We start from the raw sequence: 27,301 nt of genomic DNA on the forward strand, positions 1-27,301 counted from the left end.
TCCTGGTCTCCACTGCACTCCATGGCAATGAAATCCACAGGCCCACCACTCTCTGGCTGAAGAAGTGTCTCCTCATTTCTGTTCTGAATTGACCCCCTCTAATTTTAAGGCTGTGCTCACGGGTCCTAGTCTCCCTGTCTAAGGGAAACAAATACCCTGCGTCCACCATTTCTAAGCCATGCCTCATCTTGTAAGTTTCCATTAGATCTCCACTCCACCTTCTATGTTCTAATGAATACGATCCCAGGATCTTCATCTGTTCATCGTATGTTAGGCCTACCGTTCCAGGGATCATCCGTGTGAATCTTCGGTATGTCATTCCTGAGGTGTGGGTCCCAAAATTAGATGCAGTATTCTAAAAAGTCTCAGAAGCACGTCACTGCTTTTATATTCCAACCCTCTTGAGATAAATGGCAACATTACATTTGCTTTCTTAATCACAGACTCAACCTGCAAGTCAACCTTTAGAGAATCCTGGACCAGCACTCCCAGATCCCTTTGTACTTTGGCTTTATGAATTTTCTCATCGTTTTTAGAAAATAGTCCATGCCTGTATTCTTTTTTGCCAAAGTGCAAGACCTCACATTTGCTCACATTGAATTGCGTCTTCTAAACTGCCTAAATCTTTCTGCAGCCTCCCCACCTTCTCAGTACTATCTGCCTGTCCGCTTAACTTCGTATCATCGGTGAACTTCACCAAAATGCCCCCAGTCCCTTCATCTACATCATTAACATGTAAAGTGAACAGCTGCGGCCCCAACACTGAACACTGCGAGACCCCACTTGTCACCAGCTGCCATTCCGAAAAAGAGCCTTTTATCCAACTCTCTGCCTTCTGTCAGACAGCCAATCGTCAATGCATGCCAGTAGCTCACCTCGAACACCATGGAAGTCTAGATAGATAACATGTACTGGGTTTCCCTGGTCAAACCTACTTCTTACCTCTTCAAAGAATTCTAACAGGTTTGTCAGGCATGTCCTCCCCTTACTAAATCCATGCTGACTTTTTCTAAACTGACCCTGCACTTCCAAGAATTTAGAAATCTCATCCGTAACGATGGATTCTCTGATTTTATCTACAACCGAGGTTTTGGCCAATCGGCCTATAATTTTACATCTTTTGTCTTGATCATTCCTTGAATAAGGGGGTTACTACAGCAATTTTCCAATCATCTGGAATTTTCCCTGACTCCAGTGATATTTGAAAGATCACAACCAATGCCTGTGCTATTTCCTCAGCCAACTCTCTCAGAACTCTAGGATGTCACCCATCGGGGCCAGGAGATTTATCAATTTTTTGACCTTTTAGCTTTTCTAGCACTTTGTCTTTTGTAGTATACTACCATACTCAACTCTGCCCCCTCACTCTCCTTAATTGTTGGGATATTACTTATGTCTTCCACTGTGAAGACTGACACAAAGTACTTATTATTTCTTCAGCGATTTCCTTATCTCCTGCATCAATTTGGAGCGGCACAATTTCTACTTTTGCCTCTCATTTGTTTCTTCTGTATTGAAAGAAACTTTTACTGTCGTTTCTAATATTACTGGCTAGCTTACCTTCATATTTGATACCGTCCTTCCTTATTTCTCTTTGTTTTTTGTAGTCTTCCCAATCTTCTGATTTCCCAGTGCTCTTGGCCACTTTATCGGCTCTCGCTTTTTCTATGATATATTTCCTGACTTCCTTGTCAGCCATGGCTGTCTAATTGCCCCCATCCACCCTCCATTTCCCGCCGGATAATCTTTCTTTTCTTTGGGATGAACCTCTGTACTGTGTCCTCAATTACACCTAGAAACTCCTGTTGCTCTAATGCCTTCCCCACTAGGCTCTGCTTCCAGTCGATTTTCGTCAGTTCCTCCCTCATGCTCCTGTAATTACCTTTTATTTAACTGTAACACCATTACATCGGATTTTGCCTTCTCTCTTTCAAACTGCAGACTGAACTCTACCATATTATGATCGCTGCTTCCTAAGTGTTCCCTTACTTTAAGATCTTTTATAAAGTCTGGCTCATTACATAGCACTAAGTCCAGAATAGCCTGTTCCCTTGTGGGCCCCATCACAAGCTGTTCCAAAAAGCCATCCTGTAAGCATTCCATGAATTCCCTTTCTTTGATTCACCGGCAGCATTATTCACTCAGTCCATTTGCATATTGAAGATCCCCATGATCACCGTGACCTTGCCTTTCTGACATACCCTATCTATTTCCTGGTACCATCTTGCACCCCTGGTCCTGACCACTGCTGGGAAGTCTGTAAATAGCTCCCATTATGGATTTCTTGTTTTTGTGGTTCCTCGACTCCACATCATCTGACCCTATGTCACTCGGGGACGGAGGCACTGAAAGGGTATGGATTTTGTGACAACTGCTAACTACTGGTTGTTTGGATTTTGCCAATTTTTAGCTGGCGACAATTGTGGCTTAGGCAGGATATATGTTGGACAAGCATTCTGGTAGCAAGGAGATGATGGGGGATTCAAGAGGATGATAGGGAAGGCAGTCTTTCTCGGAGTAGACTCGCCATCCAACTTTGAAAACTTGCCAATCTACCCTCTGACAATGGTTCCCAAGTGGCCAATTTGTGGAAGATCACAGCCTGTTTTCCCTACTGTATAAGTGACAGGGTCCTGAATCCACAAGAAAATTATTTCCTCTATTCAAAATGCAAGCTTTCATTTTGAGAAATCTGCTGTGTATTTCTAGAATATTAGACTTTTTAGAATTCTAGCATTTGAGAGCAACTTATTTCACATTTTTATAATAACCACAATTTAAGTGAAAGTGCACAGCTAATCTTTCCTTTTTCAATCTGGTGGGAGTACAGTTTGCATTGTTAAAATAAAATTTTACTTTGGTACTTAAAGTACTTGTGGAGAAGATATGATTGACAAGTTGAGGTCCAACATTCAACTGCTTCATCTAAGTCGAGCATTAATTTGAACTAAGATTTCTCTTCAGTCAGGAACTTTATTAGTACGTAAATTAGATTAGATTAGATTAGATTCCCTACAGTGTGGAAACAGGCCCTTCGGCCCAACAAGTCCACACCGACCCACCGAAGCGTAACCCACCCAGACCCATTCTCCTACATTTACCCCTTCACCTAACACGAAGGGCAATTTAATGTGGCCAATTCACCTGACCTGCGCATTTTTGGATTGTGGGAGGAAACCGGAGCACCCGGAGGAAACCCACGCAGACACGGGGAGAATGTGCAAACTCCACAAAGAGAGTCGCCTGAGGTGGGAATTGAACCCGGGTCTCTGGCGCTGCGAGGCAGCAGTGCTAACCACTGTGCCACCGTGCCGCCCACAAATCTTGAATATTGTTATGAAATGCGAATAGTAAAGCTTGGTCATTAATCATAAAATTGACAGATATAACTACTATTCTCTTGTTTAATTCATTCATGGGATGAGGGTGTCGCTGGCTAGGCAACATTTATTATGCACACCTAATTGCCCACAGGGCGATTAAGAACTAACTGCATTGCTGTGGGTCTGGAGTCACATGTGGGTCAGCTCAGGATGGCAGTTTCCTTCCCTAAGGGACATTAATGAACCAGATGGGCTTTTCCGACAATCGAGAATGGATTCATGATCATCACTAGATTCTTAATTCCAGAAAACTTTCTTGAATTTAAATCTCCCCATCTGCCATAGTGGGATTCGAACCCAGGACCCCAGAATGTTATCTGGATCTCTGAATAATACCACTAGGCTATTGCCTTGCAGAGCTGGTTTGGAGTTGATCTGTCTTTTAAACTATTGGCGCGGTTTGAATATAAAAATCTGTTTAGATTCAGAATTTCAAGGTATGTGGAACATGTTTTGCATGTACCACTCTTTGGCTTGCTGTCAGGTTTTTTGCGTGCTTTAAGGAGATCAGAGAAATTAAATTAGTTAGCTGTGTTCATCTTTGGTGTTCCTTGGAATCTGTCCCCTTATATCTTTGCTGAATGCCTTTATTCATTATTGCTTGTTATTTGGGGTTTTTCCTTTTTGCCTGTTGGTACACTTTTTTATTTTGATAATAATAGAATTGATATCAAAATGTGTATGCTTTATTCATAGGCACAGTCATTGACAAATGGCAGTGTGACTCTTGAATCATATCCTTGTACATGTCTCACTGGGAGCTTACCATAATTATTGCAGTTAAGCTGATTCTCAGAAATAGTCCATTGTTGATATTCATAGTTCGTGTATGAGCATGGCATGTGTCCTATCTTTCCAAGCTGTGTCTCTGTATATTTTGAGAAAAGAGTATGTGCCTTGTTTTGTTTTGTGAGGTAGAGGGATCCTGGAAGGAGTGACAGTCCTGAAGAGGATGATCAAGCCTGTGAAACTAATCCACTAATATTGAGGGATTTGTGTGATCTGTCCTGTTAAAGAATGCATTTTCTGGCAGTCTTGAGAGGTGTACTGGAGAAGAAGACTTAAGCTATCTTTGATGCCATTACGTCCATCTTTGCTTCTCGACTGCATATCTTTCTTTTCCTCAAATTAATCTCTCCTTTCTTATGGATTATCAGCCATACCCTTCCAATGCTTTCCTAGTTGCTCATCAATTCATACCTTTAAATTATTCCTCTAAAGCAGAGTTCTTTCAGAAAAGTAGAGAAATGATATAATAAAATATCTGTAATTCCTTTACTTTTAATTGATGCAATCTTCTCCATTTTTGTGTAGGTTTAATCGCTGAGCTGGAAGGTTCATTTCCAGATGTTTCGTCACCCTACTAGGTAACATCTTCAGTGGGCCTCCGAACGAAGCATGCTGATAATTTCTGCTTTCTATTTATCTTTTTGGGTTTCTTACGGTTGGTGATGTCATTTCCTGTTCTTTTTTTAGGGGGTGGTAGATAGGGTCTAACCCAATGTGTTTGTTGATAGAGTTCCGGTTGAAATGTCATGCTTCTAGGAATTCTCATGCGTGTCTCTGGCTTGTCCTAGGATGGATGTGTTGTCCCAGTCGAAGTGGTGTCTGTCCTTATCTGTATGTAAGGATACTAGTGAGAGAGGGTCATGCCGTTTTGTAGCTAGTTTGCTGCCTGTTTATCCAATATAGTGTTTGTTACAGTTCTTGTGCGGTATTTTGTAAATCACATTAGTTTTGTTTGTCTGTCTAGGGTCTTTGAAGTTCATTAGCTGCTGTTTTTAGTATGTTGGTGGGTTTGTGGACTATTGTGATGCCCAGGGGTCTGAGTAGTCTGGCAGTCATTTCCGAGATGTATTTGATGTAGGGGAGAGTGGCTAGGGTTTCTGGACGCATTTTGTCTGCTTGTTTGGGTTTGTTGCTGAGAAACCGGCAGACTTCATTGGGTACCCATTCTTTTTGAATACAGAGTATAGGTGATTTTCCTCTGCTCTGCATAGTTCCTCTGTGCTGCAGTGTGTGGTGGCTCTTTGAAATAATATTCTGATGCAGCTTTATTTGTGGATGTTGGGATGGGTGCATTTGTAATTCAATATTTGGTCCGTATGTGTTGTTTTCCTGCAGACAAAATACATCCAGAAACCCTAGCCACTCTCCCCTACATTAAAGACATCTCTGAAATGACTGCCAGACTACTCAGACCTCTTGGCATCATTGGTAGCCCACAAACCCACCAGCACACTAAAACAGCAGCTAATGAACTTGAAAGACCCTATACAGACAATAAGCAAAACATATGTCATTTACAAAATACCGTGCAAGAACTATAACAAACACTACATTGGACAAACAGGCAGAAAACTAGCCACCAGGATACATGAATATCAACTAGCCACATAACGGCATGACCCACTCTCACTAGTACCCTTACATACAGATAAAGAAGGACACCACTTCGACTAGGCCAACACATCCATCCTTGGACAAGCCAAACAGAGACATGCACGAGAATTCCTAGAAGCGTGGCATTCCAACTGCAACTCTATCAACAAACACATTGGGTTAGCCCCCATCCACCACCCACTGAAAGAAAAACAGGAAATGACATCACCACCCAAAGAAACCCAAGCATATAAATAGGAAGCAGGAATTATCAGCAATGCTTCGCCCGGAGGCCCACTGAAGATGTTACCTAGTAGGGTGACAAAATGTCTGGAAATGAACCTTCTAGCTCAACGAGCAAACCTACATCCAGAACCTCAACCTGAGCTACAAATCGTCTCAAAACTCGCTTCTCCATTTTCAATTTGGATTGGTTCAAAGTAATATAGCAGCAATGGAAATTAACAGGGAACTATTTCAAGAAATAAGTGACACTTTCAGGAAAGATGTTTTTTCATGTGGAAGATGTCAAATATTTTTAAAGTGATTTGTGTAGATGAATGTTTTATAAAGGCTGTATAGTTTTAAAAACTTCAGTTCAATTCTCTTCTTGGTACCAGGAAAGCACATTGGCCAATAAAACAAAAAAACCTTGGATCTCCTTTACAGGCTTATCTGAAAATTCTTTCAAATGTGAAAGTTTTCAAGTAATTAGCCTAGACCTCCATTTAATTAAATATATTATATTCTATGTTTCCTAATAAATGTATTTTGGCAAAAATGAAATATTGTGCATTGCTAGTCTTGTACTTATCAGTGCTTGAATCATTTAAAAGTATGTAGTAGTTGTAGACAGCAATTTATTTGTCTTCAAAGATGTTCGTAAGTTTCAAGTGATTATAATAGTGTAACTGTGAAATATGTATCAGCTGATTGAACATTTTAGTTCGTTTTCATTTAATGCATTGAGTAATGCTCTTGGATAGAACAAATCTGCCACTCAACAGAGGAACTATTGAGAATAATCTATTTACTAATAAATAACAGCAGTGTGAGTAAAGTTTTGTTTTGCTTCTCTCTCTTTGGTTGATTGGCTGGAATGTGCTGAGGCTTAGATTGTTCCACTTCAGCAAAAGTGGAATTTTCCATCAAGTAGGAGTTAGAATTTGAATTAGCCTGTGATGAAACATGTTTCATAACCTTATTAGTTAGTATCTGAAAGACCGACTTCATCCTTCTGTAATGCATGCTTTCACCTCGCTGTGTGTGTTTTTTTCTACATTAAGTTGAGCCACCTATTATTGTCTTATTGTGAAAGGACATAGTTTTATTGGATGCTTAGATAGTAAAGAAATGACTAGAATTCACTGAGCAGCTAATTGTAATCTGTCTCTTTTTTTCTCTCATTCTCCATTTCTTTCCAACACCACTCCCACCTTTCAAAAACATTCTTGGCTCATTCACATGTATTATTATTACAAGGATCACTAGCCAAGTTGAGCACATCATTTTAGGATCGATCATGTGTGTGTCTGTATGGTAAGCAAACACACTATAAGAAACAGTTCATAATTTCATGCCATCTGTAGAGAATAATATGCTCTGCTATCTACAAAAAGAATACACGAAATATGCTCTGCACATTTGTGACATTTAATGTTGTGGAATATTTCAACTCTATTTCACTTGATTTATAATTGCAATAGAATTGTAACATTCATGAAAATGTGCTTGGTTGACCCACCATTGATTTTGGTGGTTGCTAAGTTCAGTAGATATTCTTAATAAGAAGTTTTTTAAAAATGATGCTATTCATCAGGAACAGTTAATAAGGCTTGCTTTATTTCCTCCTCCAGAATAGCATGAGGTCGTCTGTTGAGGCTGTCTTCCCCATTTATGTTGTTAGATACATGCCTAGGAAGATTCTGTGAATGAACTGCTCCTATAATTTGAATTATTACTGCTGTTGCCCTCTGGAAGTGCAGGAGAGGAGCCTGGCATTGAGCTATGCCTTTGTTCAGTAGCTCACCACAATGATGTGGTGAGATTAGCAGTTTATTGATTGCATATGGATACAAAAGTGTTATTGCTGATGAATAATGTCACCACACCATCAGCAAGATAGACTGTGCTTTGTGAGACCAGTTTAAACATGTTGAAAATTTGATTAAAATTTTCTGGATGGTTTCATATTGCTATAATCAGACCATGTGTAGTAAAGATAATCTATTAAAAGATCATAGAAGAATTAACACTATAGCTTTGGATTTTGTTTTAAAATATGATGGTGAAAACCAAAGACAGATCCTTCTTTCAATCCAAGTAACCTTATTGTACCAATGTAGGGGTGAAGGTGATTAAACTGATAGATTGGGCTTAATTTCGAACAGCTTGTCCCTTTAAAAGGATGAGTAACTGTTTTCAAAATACGGTAAGAAATAGGAACAGGAATAGTTTGTTTGGCCCCTTGAACCTGCTCTGCCATTCAGTAGGATCATGGCTGATCCGATATTCCTCACTTCCACTTTCTTGCCTTTTCCCTATAACCTATGATTCTCCAACTGATCAAGAATCTATCTATCTATCTCAGTATTAAATGTACACAGGACTCTGTCCCACAGCTCTCTGTGACAAGGAGTTTGAAAGATTCGCAACCCTCTGAGAAAAAATGTCTTCTCATCTCAATCTGAAATTGGGTATCCCTTTATTCTGAGACCATGATATTTGCTCACCAGCACGTTATACAGTTACTGAAGACTTCCCAACCCTTATGCTCAAAATCTTTTGAAGTAAAGGTCTGCACTCGATTAGCCTTCCTTGCTGCACCTGTGTGCAAGTATCCCAGATCTCTTCGTGCTGCAGCTTTCTGCAGTTTCCCTCCATTTAAATAATACTGCGTCTTTTGTTCTACCTTCCAAAATGGAAAGCCTCACATTTTCTCAAGTTTGCCAAATCTTCACTCACTTTATCTATCATGATCTTTTTAAAAGCTATTTGTAGCTCTCTCGCAACTTGTCTGTCGCAACATTTTTGTGTCATCTGCAAGTTTAGCTACAGTATCTTGATTTCCATCCCTCCGACTCATTAATTCGCTGTCCACTACACCTCCAATTTTGGTGTCATGTGCAAAGTTACTAACTGTACCTCTTATGCTGGCATCCAAATTATTTATGTAAATGGCAAAAAGTAGAGGATCCAGCACCGATCCTTGTGGCACTCCACTGGTCACAGGCCTCCAGTCTGAAAACAACCCTCCACCACCACCCTCTGTCTTCTACATTTGAGCCATTTCTGTATCCAAATGGCTAGTTCTCCCTTGCTAACCTTGCTAATCAGTCTCCCATGGGGAACCTTGTCGAACACCTTACTGAAGTTCATATAGGTCACATCTACAGCTCTGCCCTCATCAATCCTCTTTGTTACTTCTTCAAAAAACTCAGTCAAGTTTGTGAGGCATAATTTCCCATGCACAAAGCCACGTTGACTATTCCTAATCAATCCTTGCCTTTCCAAATACGTGTACATCCTGTCCCTCAGGATTCCCTCCAACAACTTGCCCACCATTGACATCAGGCTCACTGGCCTTTAGTTCCCTGCCTTGTCCTTACCACCCTTCTTAAACAGTGGCACCACATTAGCCAACCTCCAGTCTTCCAGCACCTCACCTGTAACTATTGATAATACAAATATCCCAGCAAGAGGCCCAGCAATCACTTCTCTAGCTTCCCACAGAGTTCTAGGGTACACCTGATCAGGTCCTGGGATTTATCCACTTTTATGCGTATCAAGACATCCAGCACTTCCTCTTCTGTAATATGGACATTTTGCAAGAAGTCACCATCTATTTCCCTACAGTCTGTTTTCCATATCCTTTTCCACAGTAAATAAATTTGTTTCTGTCTTCTGCTCATTAGCTCACTTTTTGAGCAAATGTATTTTGTCTGCCTTTGGCTAAGTAGGTTGCTGATGTGCACCACTTCAGAACTGCAAAAAAAAATCCATGGCGAGAAATTCTAAAATTGACCTTTTTTTTTTAAGAATAAGAGCTTTTAGAAAACAGCCGTGACCTGCTTAAAGCTGTACTTCCAGTTTGAAATATTTGAATGCATTCTTATTAAAAATGTTTTTATTCTCTCGGCATTAACAAGGAATGTTGTATTTTGAAGCGATAAATTAAGTTTTAATATGCCAATATTTTCTTCTCTTCACTGATTCTCCTGAACCACCTCAATCTCCAGTACAGCTCAGCATTACCACGGCCATACTGTTTTTATTGATAACGCTGTTATCGTGTAATAATTGCTCTAATTTCTTTAGATACTCCAAACTAAATTATTCTGTGGTAATGCATGACATTCGTGGAACTGCCTAGTGCATTCAGGATTCTTAATATATTTCTACTGGAATTTGAACACTAATCCATGTATCCTCTGTTGTTTTTGTTAAATGGCCTGATGAGGTTGGTAAATGGAATGATTTTAAGTGAAATTTTATCAGGAAGCACAATTGCAAAATACAAAATGCCAGTATCATTACTGTCATGCTTCAGAACTAATGAGGTGACAGTTAAATGTGCTAACCCAGCCACCTGGTACTCTGGGAGAGATCCAAACAAGAAAAATCCTTAGTTCAGCTCATGTTTTTTTTAGTAAGGCAAATTGCATTTATTATTATTTATTGATTGATTACATTTTCCAAAAAGTAATCTTCTTACTTACATTGATATTGGCAGAACGAGAAAGATTCATATGTCTATCCATTCTCATCTGAATGACTCTGGTGTTCATCCAGCTCCCCCACACTATATGTTGGAATCCACTGAGTAAACCATTTGTTTTTTCACCTGCTTTCAATAACCATAATAACTGGTTTTCATTTTTGTGCCCTAGGCTAAAAAACAACCTTTTAACATCACTCAACAGGACATCCAGCATTCTAAACTTCTATGTCACTCAACACTTTGCACAAGTGATTCAACTTATGATTAGAAAAGGTTATAGTAATGATCTCAGATTGCATTACTTATTGTGTATGAAATCTGTGATAAAGAATTACAAGGATTATTAACTATAGATAACATATAACACCATTGATTTTTCTGAGAAAGGTAAAACACTTCAAAGTTATCGTGTCAGGCTGCTACTTGTTTTTAAGAAAAGTCTACTAATTTTGGTATGCACCCAATAAATATTGGTTCCTGATATGTTTCCACAACAGATTTCTGGAAATTATATGCTTTGAGATAAATATGTTGGTGTTGGCCTAATAACTAATCCCCTTTTATAATCTATTATTTTTCAAAATGGTGAGAGAATAGTACACTTCTGAGATGAATGTTGTGTAGTCCTTTATGTAGAACAATTTTAGTTTACTGTGATCTCTATATATTTGGGAATGAAAAGTGAAGAAGTAAGGACACAAGTATGTACCAGGCTTTAGGTTCTCTAATTTAAAACTTGAGGCAAAATGCAGTACTATTAGTTTGCTGGAGTTTTAAATCCCGTCTCAGCTTGATTGCATTTTTGCTTCCCGTGAAGGCCAATGAGCTATCTGAGTGCAGAATGGTCTTTGCATCACTTTTTTGAAACTGGTTTAGTGAGAAGTAAATTTAGTCCATTCTGCCTTCTGCAGAGTAATGGTTTCAGTTTGAGTTACGTAAAATGTTGAGGGAAAGTTATAAGTTGAGAACATAAATATCAAGTTTGTCCATAGTCTATGTACAAAACTCTTTGTTACAGACTCTTAATATAAGCCTGTCACTGCACTACAATTGGACCTTTATTAATCACAAATTAACATATTTGATGTGATGATATGTGACCTAACTCCACATCCCTACTTTTGGCCCGTATCTCTTAATACCATTGCTTAACAAAAATTGGTCTGAATTAAATTTAAAATTAATAACTAATAACAAAATTATTAACAGCATCCACTGCTGTTTGTGGAAGAGAGTTCCAAACGTCTACCACCATTTGTGTGTAGAAATGCTTCTTAACGTCTATCCTGAACAGTTTGGCCTTAATTGTCTGACAATAACCCTAGTTGTAGAACTCCCAACCGGTGGAAATAATTTACTTTTATTTACCCTGAATTTTCCTGCTAATATATTGAAGACGTCAGTCAATTCATCCCTTAACCTTTATAGATTGTAAAGAAAGAAGGCCTAATTTGGACACTGTCTCCTCATAACTTAACCCCTGAAGTCCAGGTATCAATCTTATAAACCTACGTTGTGTTCCCTCCAAGGTTTGGAGGTGTGGTGCCCAGATCTGCTTTCAGACCAAGTGTGGTCCTCCAACATTTTGTATAATTGCAGCATAACTTCTGCATCCTTCTACTCCAGTCCTCCACATATAAACACCAGCAATCCGTTTGTTTTCTTGATTATTTTCTGCGCTTGCTCGTGATAATTAAAAGATTTACACACCTGAACACCCAAGTCTCTTGGATGCCCACTGTATTTAAGTTCATACCAGCTAGAATGTAGCTAGCCACACATCTACCTGCTTTTTTCCAATGTAACTACCAATTCTAACCCAAAAACATGTCTCAAGCAACTTCCCACCACAGAAGTTAAACTGACTGGTCTGTAATTGCTGGGCTTATCCTTGAAACCTTTCTTAATCAAGGCTGTAATGTTTGCAATTTTCCAGTTTTCTGACATCTCCCACACATCTAAGGAAGACTGAACAATTGTGGTCAGCATCCTGGAAATTTCTACTCCCTCCCTCCTAAATACTTGCTCCTGATGCCTTGTTAATTTCAAATACCAAAACTCTAACACTTCCACCCTATCAATTTTGAATCTTTCCAGTGACTGAGTTCTCTTTAATCGCTGTTGCCTGGTAGCAACTTTCTCTTTGGGAAAAGGAGATGCAAAGTATTCATTTAACATTTTGAGTCATGCCCCACCACCGGCTGATCTCCATTCTGTTGAGATACAATTTATCCAGCTTGTGGAGGTTTTATTTCCCTCAGAATTGGTCAGTGCCTCAAGAATCAAAATTCCTCCCTCTTGCACAGTCTCTCAGTCAAGCGTTCATCCAGTCTTTTCTCCTATACCTGATCTCATCAGCATAGGGCTGATCATAAGACTATAAGACATAGGAGCAGAAATTAGACCATTCAGCCCATCAAGTCTGCTCCACCATTTAATTATGGCTGATTAGTTTCTCAACCCCATTCTCCCATCTTCTCCCTATAACCCTTGATCCCCTTGACAATCAAAAACCTATCTATCTATCTTAAATATAGTCAATGACCTGGCATCCACAGCTTTCTGTGAGAGTGAATTCCATTGATTCACCACTCTCTGGCTGAAGAAATTTCTCCTTATCTCCGTTCTAAAGGATCTTCCCTTTACTCTAAGGATGTGCCCTCAGGTCCTAGTCTCTCCTACCAATGGAAACATCTTTCCAACATCTACTCCGTCCAGGCCATTCAAGATTTTGTAAGTTTCAATTAGATCCCCCCCATCCTTCTAAACTCCATTGAGTATGAACCCAGAGACCTCAAATGTTTCTCATATATTAAGCTTTTCATTCCTGGGACTATTCTCAGGAACCTACTCCAGGACCAGTACATCCATCCTGAGATATGGGGCCTAAACCTGCGTCCAGTACTCCAAATATGGTTTGGCCACAGCCTTTTTAGAGCCTCAGAAGTCTATCCCTGCTTTTATATTCAAGTCATTTCAAAATAAAAGCTACCATTGCATTTGCCTTCCTAAGTACTGACTCAAACTGCAAGTTTATCTTGAGAGAATCCTGTACTAAAACTCCCAAGTCTCTTTGCATTTCAGACTTCTGAATTTTCTCCCGATTTAGAAAATAGCCCATGCCTCTATTCTTTCTACCAAAGTGCCTGACCTCTCATTTTGCAGCATTTTACTCCATCTGATACTTATTTGCCCACTCTTCTGACCTGTCTAAATCCTTCTGCAGCCTCCCCGCCTTCTCAATACTGCCTGTCCCTCTACCTGTTTTTGTATCATCTGCAAACTTCGCCAGAATGCCCTCCGTTCCTTCATCTGGATCATTAATGTATAAAGTGAAAAGTTGTGATCCCAACACTGACCCTTGCGGAACACCACTAGTCACCCACTCTCTGCTTTCTGCCAAACAACCAATCTTCTATCCAAGCTTACACCTTGTCTCTGACACCATGGGCCATTATTTTACTCAGCAGCCCCCTGTGCAGCACCAAGTCAAATGCCTTCTTGAAGTCTGAGTAGATAACATCCATTGGCTCTCCTTAATCTAATCTGTTTGTTACTTCCTCAAATTATTCGAGAGACTTGTCAGGCATGGCCTTCCCTTGATGAAACTGTGCAGACTTTTACTCTATTTTATCATAAACTTCCAAATAGTCACAAATCTCATCCTTCACAATGGACTCCAAAATCTTACCCACAACTAAGTTAGGTTAATTGACCTATGAATTTCTGCCTTTTGCCTTACTCCCTTTCTAAATAGGGGTGTCACATTAGTAATTTTCCAGTCCTCTGGGATTCTCCCTGACTCTAGCAATTTCTGAAAGATCACCACTAATGCTTCCACAATCTTTTCAGCTATCTTCTTTAGAACTCTGGGGTGTAGTCCATCTGATCCAGATTATTTATCCACCTTCAGGACATTCAGTTTTTCTAGCACCTTCTCCTTGGTGAAGGACACCATACGCAACTCTGCCCCCTGACTCTCTTGAATTTTTAAGCTATTACTCATGCCTTCCACTGTGAAGACTGATATGGAGTAATTATTCAGTTCCTCAGCCATTTCCTTGTTCCCCACTATTCACTTTGCAGCTTTATTTTCCAGTGGTCCAATGTCCACATTTGTTTCTTACATATCTAAAGAAACTCTTAGAGTCTTCCTTTATATTACTGGCTAATTTACCTTCATATTTAATCTTCTCATTCCTTATTTCTTTTCTTGTTGCCATCTGGTCTTTGTAAGCTTCCCAATCCTCTGGTTTCCCACTTCCCTTCGCTACATTGTATGCTTTCTCTTTTGCTTTTGTGCTATCCCTGACTTTCCTAGTCAGCCGTGGTTGCCTCATCCTCCCTGTACCTTTGTTTTTTTTCCTCGAGTGATGAATTTTTGCTGTTTCTCCTGAAATACTCCCAGAAACTCCTGTCATTGCTGTTCCACAGTCTTTCTGAAGCTAAGCTTCGGCTAGGCTCCTCTCCCAATCAATTCTGCCCAGCTCATGTAGTTGCCTTTATTCAGCTGTAATACCGTTAGATTAGGTTCCCTACAGTATGGAAACAGGCCCTTTGGGCCATCAAGTCCACACCGACCCTCCAAAGAGCAACCCACCAAGACCCATTCCCCTACTCTATATTTACCCCTGACTAATGCGCCTAATACTTTGGGCAATTTAGCATGACCAATTCATCTTTGGATTGTGGGAGGCAGCCGGAGCGCCCAGAGGAAACCCACACAGTCGCGGGGAGAATATGCAAGCTCCACACAGACAGCGGGAATCGAACCCGGGTTCCTGGCATTGTGAGGCAGCAATGTGAACCACTGAGCCACCGTGCCGCTGTTATCTCTGATTCTATCTTCTCCCTCTCAATTTGCAGAGTAAGTTCAATCACATTATGATCACTGCCTCCTAAATGTTCCGAAGGAGATTTCTACCTTGAGGCCCTGATTTTTAGGTTTTCCCCAGTTTCCTATTTTCTGCTTGCAGGATCTTGTCCTCTTTACTGACACATTTTATACCAGTCTCTGGCTGTCCCTCCTGTCCTTTCAGAATTCCTGCAGATACTCAGTGACATCATTGACCAAGGCACCAGGGAGGCAATATTGGTCCAGTCTGCGCTATTGTAATGTCTAACTGCCCCTTCTAAGATCCCCAGTGCACCTGAGGCACTTATGATGCCACAGACTTGGCTATTGCTGTATTCTCCTGAGAAACCATCTTTCCCAGCTCTCTACTTCCTGAGGTTTAGTCTTGCCATTGGATCTAGTGAGGGATAGGCAGAGACCCATAATCTTTAGGACTCAAAACTGCCAGCTTCTGAGCAGCTGGGATGCCACTGTTTAAGCTTCTGCTAAGTCAAGATACAAGATCCATTCAGCTGTTATGTTGATTGGCATGTCATTGGTCAAGTTTTCTTGTTGGCAAATAGTCTGCACTTCACATGTCCCCTCTTATACTTGGTCCTAAAAAGGGAAAATCTTAATAAGAGCTAGGCCATTTAAGACAAAGATACAGAAGAATTATTCACTCAAGAGTGGGAATTCTCTATCCCAGAGGACTGTGGAAACTCGATAGTCGAGCATGTTCAAAACAGAAATCAACAAATGTTTGGATAATAATGACGACGAGAGGTGTGGATAGTACAGTAATGAGGTATTGAGCTACATGATCAGCCATGATCTAATTAAATCTACTCCTATTCATATGTTTGTAACTATACATGTAGTTACTTTCCTAGTTAACACTCTTTTCTCCCTTGTTTTGCTGTTACATCTTATGATTCTTTTTCTCTTTGTTTCAGTAATTCTGAGCTATTTTGTATGATCACACATAGTGATTGCAGATAATGGTATAGTATTTACCTTTATTATGTATACAAATAGAGTTATGAAAATTTTGAAATTAAAATATATCAAAAATCATATAAATTGTAGAGCTTTTTTATTTTACATGCTCCAGCTGAATCCAGAATTGGAGAGAAAAACAATACTTGATTGATCTTACTGGAGAGCGAAACACTGACAAATTTCTTTTACAAGTGTGGTGTCTCATTGCTCCAGATTTTAATTATTGTGGATGATGTTTTGAAATGACTTTTTTTCCTTTGTCAGTTTTATCTCTAAGGTCCTTTTTTTTTGTTCATTTATGTGATTGAATATTAAGTGACTGAAGAGGTGCACAATTAGTTGACCTGTTAAAACAAGTCTCAGATACTCTCTGGGGGTGTTGCACGATATCAAACTCCTATAACTCACCTGAACTTCTGTAGTATATATTTTGTGTAAGTACAGTAAGTGGTGAGCACTCTTCTATTGCCACTTAATGTAAAACTTTAAACTTTTGTCATATTCTTCATTGTAAAACAGGAATTGCATTTCACTTTGAAATGTCTCCAACTGAATTAATTGTACGAACAGTGATTGTTAGGCAGACACTTCTGTTTCAGGCGGCACGATGGCTCAGTGGTTAGCACTGCTGCCTCACAGTACCAGGGACCTGGGTTTGATTCCTGCCTCAGGTGACTGTGTGGAGTTTGCACGTTCTCCCTGTGTCTGCATGGGTTTCCTCTGGGTGCTCCGGTTTCCTCCCACAATCCAAAGATGTGCAGATCAGGTGAATTGGCCATGCTAAATTGCCCAAAGTGTTAGGTGTATTAGTTGGGGTAAATCTAGGCTAAGTGAATGGGTCTGGGTGGGCTACTGTTGGAAGGGTCGGTGTAGACGTGCTGGGCAGAAGGGCCTGTCTCTATACTGTAGGGAATCTAATCTAATCATAGGGAAATCTTGTAACTAAAAATAGCTTACATTGATTATTTAAAGGAAATCCTGCATGTTATTCATCCTTTTATGAATGTTGATATTTTTCAAACTTTAGCTAATGTAATTGTTTTGGTCAATTATTACTTTCTGTAATTAAAGAATAGTTGTTTCCAAAGTATTATTAATTGGTGACATTCTCTGATAATTTTGAGACAATATTTTGACTTTCAACTTGGAGATTTGTTATTTGAATTAGAGGTACTAAATGTCACAATTCTGTTTGAAAGAGTAATTGATGATAATTCAAAGGATTAGTGGCATTATGCACTGAAGTAGGGCGACTTTAATTCAAAGTGCAATTGCATGAAAAACATTTTAGATTAGATTATTTCCAAGTCCACGCCTTCGGCCCATAAAGTCCACACCGACCCTCCGAAGAGCAACCCACCCAGACATTCACCTACATATAGTGTGGCCTGCAGGGCTACATAGAGATGCCAGTGCTGATAGTATATTTGGGTGGGAATATTCTGATGTCACCTTGTAACTAGGCCATTTTACAATGAAATTGGAATTGCTGCTGTTGTGCTTGTCCCTAATCGTGGTATATCTGGTGCAACTCAGAAATTTTGACATTTGAATTGTATTACTTCAAGGAAGCTTTCTTCATGCTAAATGTTTCAATATTTGTTAGGAATTGCAATTGTTGGAAAGTAATTTTACTGCATGATAACGTGAATGCGAAGAGTGTTTGGTTGTAGAATCCATGCTCTTGTAGTATGGTGAAGTAATCTAGTGATTCTTTTATAGGGATGTGCTTTTTGAACAAGTCCCTGAAAGAATACCAGTAGAGTGCTGCTAATTCTGTGCCATTATATGAACATACAAATAGGACCAAGTGTAGGCCACCTGGGCTTTTGCCCGAAACTCCTGCCCCTCGGATGCTGGCTGACCTGCTGTGCTTATCCAGCACCACACTCTCGACTCTGATACTCCAGCTTCTGCAGTCCTCACTTTCGCTCAATTAACACTCAAGCGTGCAGCGCCAATCAGTAAGAATGGTGATCTGATTACTTGACATTCCAGCACGGTAGCCCATTTTCTTATCAAGAATCCACCTATTTCTGGAAGTAACAAAGGCAACGATGAGGATCTCAGCAACATGGGTGAGGAGGTCAAATCAGGTAATAGTACAAAGGAAAAGTAGGCTGGTGGTGTAGAGATTGGAGCCTTATTACTCTATTAACCAAAGTGTAGACCCTTATGCTTACCTACATTAAAATGTATTTGCTAATTATGCATCCATTCCACCTGTATTCTTCTTATCTTCCCAATTAGATGTTATCAACAAATTTTAAAATTCTATTCCAAGTCCAGATATTTTGTAAATAATAAACGACACTGAATATCATAGTATTGTAGAAAATAGGAGGAGTAGGAGACTGTTTGGCCCTTTTGAGCCAGTCATTTAATATAATCATGGCTGATCATCCTCCTCCATACCCTGTTCCGACTTTTGCACCATAGATTTGATCTCTTGAGCCCTAAGAACTGTCTAATTCCTTCTCAAAACCATTCAATGTTTTGGCCTGAATCACTGTCTATGGAAAGAAGATTTCGCAGGCTCACCACACTGGATGAAGAAATTGCTCTTAATTTCAGTCCTAAATGACCTATCCTGTATCTTTAAACTATGACCCCTTGTTCTGAACTCCCCGGTCATAAGGAATATCTTTCCTATATTTACCTGTCTAGTCTTAAAGGATTTTATAGTTTCCTTTGCGATACCCTGCTAGGCCAAATCGATCTAGTCTCTCTTCATGCTTTACTTCTGTCATCCCAGGAATCAGTCTGGTAAACCTTTGTTGTCAGAGTCAGGACGTCCTTCCCCATATAAGGAGACTAAAACTGCATATGGTACTCCAGGTGTGATCCCACTAAGACATCCCTGCTCCTGTATTCAAATCCTCTCGCTATGAAAGCCAACATACGAAATGCTGCCTTCACCATTGCTGCATTTGTCTGGTTAATTTCAGTGATTCATGCACAAGGACACCCAGGTCTCATTGCATCTTCTCCTTTCTCAATCTATTGCCCTTTAGATAATAATCTCCCTTCCTGCTTTTGCTACCAAAATGAATGACTTCCCATTAAGTCACATTATACTTCATCTGCTATGCATTTGGATACTCACTCAACTTGTCCAAATAACACTGAAGCATCTCTGCATGATTCACCCATCACCCAGCTCTGTGTCATCTGCAGAATTGGAGATTTTACATACAGCTCTCTCATCTATATTATTAATATCTGTTGTGAGTAGCTGAGGTCCAAATGCTGACCCTTGTACCGTAGGAAACACATTGAAGTTTTAGAGCTGATATTTGACAGATACACTAGACTGCTACCTTGTTGGAATAATACAGATTATGGAACAAGATGGTAAAAAAGTCAAAAATAACGCAACTTATGGAACAGAAGGCCAGAGACACAAGATCGATGTAACAGAATTGGAACCAAGGTGAGAAAACCTTCTTTCTACAGAGTTGTACTCTTACTCTGTAAAGGTTCTCAGGTGGTGCATTCCAGATTCCTACCATCCTCTGGGTGAATTTTTGTTTTCCCTGAAATCCAATCTAAACCTCTTGCCTTTCACCTTAAAAAATTATGCCTACTTATTATTGGCCCTTCAACTAAAGGGAACAACTACCTTCTATCCAGTCTGACCGTGGCCATCATAATTTTATACAGCTTAGTCAGGTCCCCTTTCAGCCTTTTTGTACTCTAAAGAAAAAATCCCCAGCTAATCCAGCCTTTATTCACAACTAATCTGCTCTATCCCAGGGAACATCCTGGTCAGTCTCTTCTGATCTCTTCAAGTGAAATCACATCCTTCTTACAGTATAGTGACTAGATTATTAACAATTGACCATGAAATACTAAAAATTGTGGATATTTGTCATTCATCTAATGTTCAGTAAATCTACAGTGAGACATGTATATGTAACTCTCACTAATATGCCTTGTATTACAGTATTACAGTAAAAAAGTAATGACTTGAGCATTTTGGAAAGTGCCCTCCTGCAGAGTGTTTTGGATCAAGAACATTAGGCTGTATTCCCATTTTCCATCATTTGTGATGGAAGCTTTGGGAAGCTACACAAGTAAAGGTCAAGGTGCATTTCTAGCTATTTCTAAACACACTGGTTTTTATTTTAATGCTGAATGTTACATTTTTGTTCACTGATGACTTCTGTAACAACATTTGGGTAAAAGTGCTATCTAAATGGAAAATATAGAAGTTGTAATTTACAATTTATTGTTTGTAAATGACATGCTGTTAATCCAGCAAAATATTGGTCAGCCCTGTAAATTAGTACTGGCAAACTTAGTAAAATCTGCATTTTTTGTACGAAATATTGACTCAGGTGAGACTGGATGGATAATTGACAAAATATAATTTAGATCACTTCAATTTTTCTGCTGAAAAACTGCCAAAGTTGCTTTATTGTCATTTTTTATGTGACCGTCTGTGCTAATGGAGGTGATCATGCTGGGGAATGGAATAATTTTTATGACTGGGCTTTTATTTCCCAAATCATGTATAATGTTGTGGGCTAGTCAATAAAGTTTATTCTACATTGCATTAATGATATCGTCCATTTCCATAAAACCTAATGATTGGTAATTTAGGAAACATATAAAAGATGTAATCTCCAAATATTTGTTTTATTTAAGCAAATAGATGTTGCTGTTGTAAGTATGAGAACATTTATTTTCTTTCTCATCTTTCGTTCTTCATTATATCATTAATACTGTATTTTACAATTTTCGATTCCTGCTCGTTGTCCATCAATCTTTTTTAAAATTAAAATACTGTGGATTCTGGAAATCTGAAACAAATGCTAGAAATACTCAGCAGGTATAAAGGAACAGAGTTGATGTTCAGTTTGAAGAAAAATCATCAATATGAAATGCTAATTCTGTTTCTGTCCTCGAAGATGCTGCCAGACCTACTGAACATCTCCACCTTTTGCAGTTTTTATCATCAAAACCTAACTTTTTATCCTGTTCAGTTACATCTGTGAACATTGCTTCCACTACTTGGTATCTCTTCCGTTTAAGTATTTTAATTATTAATTTCTTCCCCCACTTTATTATGCACTTTGGAACATTTTATTACATCAATTAATTCAAATTATTGTTGCCTCCTACGCTTGTTGTTCTTTCCACATTGCCTTGTCTGATTGATTGAAAAGAATCGTCGGTATCGAAGGGTTAATGTCCTGAAAAGAAGCAAATGGATCATTCAAAATGTTATGAAACAAAGTAATGAATTGTTGAATAAATTGGAGCTCTTGTTAAAATTCCCTTGCAAGTGTATATACTTGTACTGTAAAAGAATGTTTACTCCATGCTAAAACTTTTATTTTTGTTAATTTTAAGTTAAATCAATTCTTTGCACATTTTGCCAAACCTATGTGAATGTAACTGTAAAGTTATGTATAGATTAAGGCATGTACTGTACTTACTGAATGGTATGCTCCTGTGCAATAAGTGATTCATTTTCCCCTTCTCTCTATCCCTCACACCTTGCTGCCACCACCCTCAGCTAAAATGGATGAGCTTTCAAGAGTGGTTTATTTAAGAGTCTGGCTAAGAACTCAAACAAAGAAAATGACCCTGCCTGAGCTCCAACTGATTATCAAATTTAAAGTTTCAGTTCTCTAGTCAAGTTTCCAAGCTAATGAGTCATAAGAATGCAAATATATTGGGTGGACTGTCTAACAAATGTTTCCTTGTTGTTCTGCCTTATATCATATTGTATCACTTCCATTGGGTGCAGAAATATCTGAAATGCATCCAAAACACAATATACATTATATATGCCCCACTTTAATTTAGCTTATTCTATCTACAAAATCAATTATTTATTTTCATTTCAATACTAGAATGAATTAAAGATTTTCTTGTGGCTTTACATTTCCACTTGTACATTTAACTTCAGCTCTAGGTTTTTGTAAAAACTTGTGTTTTGAGCACACTTAAATAGCTATGATTTTCTATTTTCTAAAGTAATGGGTGAGTCATAGGAAATAGAACACTTGCTTGAAATTTTCCTAAAGACTTGCATTGGAAAATAAAACTGGTCCTGTGTTGCTGCTAGTTTCAAATTAACTTAAATTGAAACTGAGTTACTGCTGATCAATGTTTACTAGCATAATCTCCATGGTTGTAACCATTATATAAAATTTTAGTAATTGTGATATTGTTAAAGAGAGATCCTGGGAAGGTCAATAAATCAAAAAGCTCAATTATGCCATACTTTGATCTTAAAAGCCAGTTGACTTTATGAAGAAGGGATGACTGGAAGTAGTAAAAGGGAAAGAACTACTTAGTTGCTGGTAATATGATGAGTCATCTTTTCACTCCTGGAAGGAACAAAAAAGTAATGATTTCTGTATACAGAGTTTTAAAAAAATTCAAAACAAGTCCACAATAGGATGCATCATCAAGAGAACAAAATATTAACTAGTTCAAAGGTCATATTTATATGTAATTCCTCTTCATTGAAAGACTATGCAGACACTTTTGAAAAAAAGTTTTAAAGTATTGATGTCACCTTTATCCATTATATTAAATCAAAAAAAATCCCATGTCCTAATAGTGCATATTTGATTAGATTGATGAACTGGAGAAGACTGCATGTGGAGTTGATTGGAACAGCTCATTAGAGTAGAAAAGTTTAAATAGTTGTAATAGTTGTAAATCATTATACATCAATAAAATGGAAATTATCAGGGAGTCTATTTTATAATGGGAGACAAATAGGAACAAATAAAACACTGAATGGTGGATACCTTCCTTTGTATCTATTATGAGATCAGGAAATGGATTGTGATGGTACACAGGTCTTAAAAAATATGTAAGATGTGATTTCAGAGTTTACCAAACTGGTACCATATGGATCATCTAATATAGGTTTCAGTGGACAATTTATCGGTAGAAACCATTTAATTCTCTGAATTCCTAAATTAAAACATTTAACAGAAGTAGCTGAGTTATGTATATGTTTATTTCCTGTTTTTGAAATCTTAGGAGTGTTGTTGCACAAGGAAAGTCTTAGTGAATACAAAATCAAATCCATATGCTTACCTTTATAATGATATATCTACATTGTTAAGAATCTCTTCTGCATTGCTGAAAATTCAATCAATCAACATTGAAGAAATTATGTAAATTTATCACAAGGTAGGCAGATTTCTTCAATTACAGAAAGCAAATTGAAATAAATTTCAAAAACATCAGTATTTTAAAAAATCTAGACATCTAATGGTGGTCAAGGCTTGTGGCACATTTACCAGCATTTTGTCTTCAGCATTTTGTACCCAAGTTGTCCCAAGTATGCCAGACACACTCGTAATTTGTTACTACTCAAGTTAAGACGAGGATAAGTGTCCATATTTCTCAGTCAAATCTATATAATTTATTTTCTGCAGGTGTGGTCACTCACCTGTGTATCGATCTCGTGAAATGGCAGCTCGTGCATTAGTTCCTTTTGTTGCAGTGGATCAAATACTTCCTATGGCAGTGTCTTTGATGGAAAGCTTACCTGCTGCCACAGATCCACGCATACGACAGAACCACATCCATGGGATACTGCTGCAGGTAGAGTCTCCACATTAAATCATAGAGTTTGAAAGTGGCTTTCATTTGTTGGTTAAGTGAATAAGTGGGCTTTGATAACAAAAAAAAAGTAGTTTGTCTTTTAGTTTTTAACTGTAATTCAGGGGTATTTAAAGGCTGTCCTCAAGCTGTAACCTACACAACATGTTAGCCCCATTAGCACATCAATCCACTGACCAAGGTTGCAAATGATGTGTAACCTCTGTTTTACCCTTCCTGGAATATACAAAACACAAGCCTGTCTTTTGATTCATGTCCCCAGTGTGGAATATAATCCACAGGAGGGGTTTACACAGCAGTCTTTCAGCAGTCAGCTATAATGCTTCGTTATATTATCAGCCAGGCTTGGGCTTGTTTCCTTTGTTTAAAATAAGCATGACCATATCCAAAAATTCAATATGTCTGTAAGACATTCAGAATTCTGATCCATAATCCTGGCAATATTCATCTAAATGAAAAAGTAGAGTTATTTTGAGTACTCACAAGCCTCAAAAAGGTTACAATCTGAATAGCACCACGTAAAGGGTAATAGAAGTAAATTCTATCTTGGTTTTCGGCAGAAAATAGCTAACTACTCCTGAAGGTAAAATATTTCCGGGTACAAGGGGAGTGGTACTAGCTGAATTACTTTTGCAGAGAGCAGACATGGGCTTAATGGGTTGACTGTCTGTTTTTGTGCTGTCACTATTTAAAATTTCTATAAAATGAATGTAAGTAAGTCAGAGTTCTTGCCTGTGAATGACAATGTTTGTTTTTCTGACACCAAGAACATTCCTTGCAACACTCACAAATTATTGTCGTCTCATCTGTCATGATTCTAATGAGTTTAGCCAGCTCGACCTCATAGAATAAGAGTTCCCTGACTGGGGCTGTGAAACTTGTCCAATCAGGAAGCCCTGGCTGACAGATATTAACAGATTGGCCCTTCGGCCCTATTAGTTCACACCGACCCTCTGAAGAGTAACCCACTCAGACCCATTTCCCACTGACCAATGCACCTAACACTATGGTTAATTTAGCATCACCAATTCACCTGACCTGCAAATCTTTGGATTGTGGGAGCTTAGGAAATTTCTTGGGCTGGTAAATTATTATTGGAAGTTCATGTAACCTGGCCTCCATCCTCACACCTTTGTATCAACTCCTAAAGAAAGGGTCAGCCTTGGAAATGGTCACAAAGACAAGCCCGAGCTTTCAGTAAAGTAAAGAATCGGCTATCATTGTGTAAGATGTTGACAAATTATGATCTTAAGAAATGGTATTGACATGTGAAGCCTCCCCATATGGCATCGAGGTGTTATTAGCTCATAGATGACCTAAGGGAGAGAAATGCCCAACATTGTGTGCAACTAGGACTTTGGATAATGCAGAACATGAATACGTTCAGACAGCAAAAGAAGAATTGGCAGTCAAATTTGGAGTCAGGATGTTCCGCCAATACCTTTTTAGACTGCTTAAAGAGGACAAGTCAGTGCTGACGGTAGCTTTGCGCCGCATTCAGTGGTGGGCTGTAATACTAAGTGCTTAAAATTACAATTATGACACTCGTGAGTAATGATTGCGGATGCATTGAGCCACCTCCCATTAGCAGATACGCTATCAGTGGAACTTCCAGTGGAAGAGTCAGTAAAGATATTTAAATTTTTGGATATGCTCCCAGTCACAGCTGATAATGTCAGACTTTGGTTGTAGAAAGATCCAGTCCTGGTGGTGATAGGGAAAACCAAAGAGACATCACAACTCAAATTGAAACCTTATAGGACCCTGAGAGACCAGCTTGTGGTAGAGGATGGCATATTGTTATGGGAAGCAAGGGTAATTGTCCTGAGCAAAGGATGCTGTGAAATACTGGCTGAACTCCACCAGGGACATCCAGGGATCTTGGATGTTGGTGAGAGTTTGTCTGGTGGGGCAGTGCCCAGACTACCAACAAGGACAAGGACAAAAAACAGCTTCAAACAAAGCTTGGTGTAAGAATCGTGGAAATGGCCCCGCATGGGTAAGAGGTGTGGTTGTTGCGAGGTCAGAACCAATGATGTATAAAGTTTGAATAAGTGCCATGGTTCTGAACAACTCACAAATTTGTAAATGATGTGGGAGTAAAACTTGCTTGACCACTCGGAACAATTCGAAAGGAACTCATGGGTTCACCCTCTCCCTTGAGCATTGATGAGTCTTCGGAATCAGGATGTAACTGCCTCAACCCTTTGCCACCAGTAGAAGAGAATGAAATTCTTCTGAGGTGCTCCTGGCGCAAGACGTGAACTATTGTGCATTACCTGACCCAGTGCTCAAATGCACCAGGAGATTCTCCAAGAAAAAGGACCAGTCTGTGTCTTTGGACTCCAAAGGGGAGGTAAGAAGTGATTGTAACCTCGTCAGCCTGCTCAACATCATCACTGTTAACCTGGTCCAATCAGGGAGCTATGGCTGACAGATAAAATGGGGAGTGACAGAGATACTGACACTCTGAGCTGATTCTGAGGCAGTGCTAAAGTCCAGGATTGTTCATGAGTAAATAAAGGGTTACTTATTGAGAACTGGAGTTATTTCATCATCAAAATTGAATTCTGCAAATCACACTGGAGTGCCTCTAACTGGTGGTAAAGGTGCTGCAATGAATAACTAATGACATCATGTGGCTTTATTCAGTCTCCTAACCAAACTGCTACATTTAATAGTATAAAGTTGAGTTTTACTGAGATAAGTGTAAGATGAGGTATGACTGAAGTAATTCTTGCAGCTGTGTGGTATTTTAATCTGTCAGTAAATTCTCATTCAAAGTTGTACTTGCAATCCTGAAAAGTGGGGAAAAAGACTGTGTACTTCATAATGAAACAGCTGCAGTTAGGTTCTGTAGGAATTAATCAGACGGTCTCCACCTGAACCCATCAGGTACCATTGTTCTAGCGAAGAGGATAAATAGGGTGGTCAGTAGGACTTTAAACTTCTGAGTTGGGGGGAAGGGAAAGTGAAAGCGACAGGGAGTATGGAGTTAAATGGAAAAATAAGCAGCAGGATAGCATGTGTGCAGGCGGATTTAAACTTGAGGCAGACTGGGAATGCAGCAAAAAGGAAGGATAACTTAGGACATCTTATGACTTCCAATATCTCTAATGATAAGAAAGTTAGCATTAAGGCACTTTACCTGAATGCTCGTAGCATTCGTAACAAAGCAGATGAACAAATGGCACAGATCATCATGAATGATTATGATGTGGTAGGCATCACAGAGACGTGGTTGCAGGGGGGTCAGGACTGGCAGTTAAACATCCAAGAGTTTTCAACTTATCGAAAAGACAGGGAGGTGGGCAGGGGGAGCGGGGTTGCCTTGTTAGTTAAGAACAAAATTAAATCTATGGCACTGAATGACATAGCGTT

At 39.0% G+C, this 27,301-nt stretch overlaps 1 protein-coding gene across 2 annotated transcripts in view; it reads left to right on the forward strand.

Moving 5' to 3' along the window:
- The window catches only part of thada (THADA armadillo repeat containing), a 380,305-nt gene that overhangs the window by 168,609 nt on the left and 184,395 nt on the right, over positions 1-27,301 (forward strand). For both annotated transcript variants that reach the window (XM_043695686.2, XM_087991280.1), the window contains one exon: positions 23,734-23,902. In XM_043695686.2, coding sequence (XP_043551621.2) covers positions 23,734-23,902 — 169 coding nt within the window. The remainder of the gene's footprint in view (positions 1-23,733; positions 23,903-27,301) is intronic.

The sequence above is a fragment of the Chiloscyllium plagiosum genome, unplaced genomic scaffold (assembly GCF_037043375.1).
Source record: "Chiloscyllium plagiosum isolate Xiang-an unplaced genomic scaffold, Cpla_swu_hap1 HiC_scaffold_10, whole genome shotgun sequence".
NCBI classification, from domain to species: Eukaryota; Metazoa; Chordata; class Chondrichthyes; order Orectolobiformes; family Hemiscylliidae; genus Chiloscyllium; species Chiloscyllium plagiosum.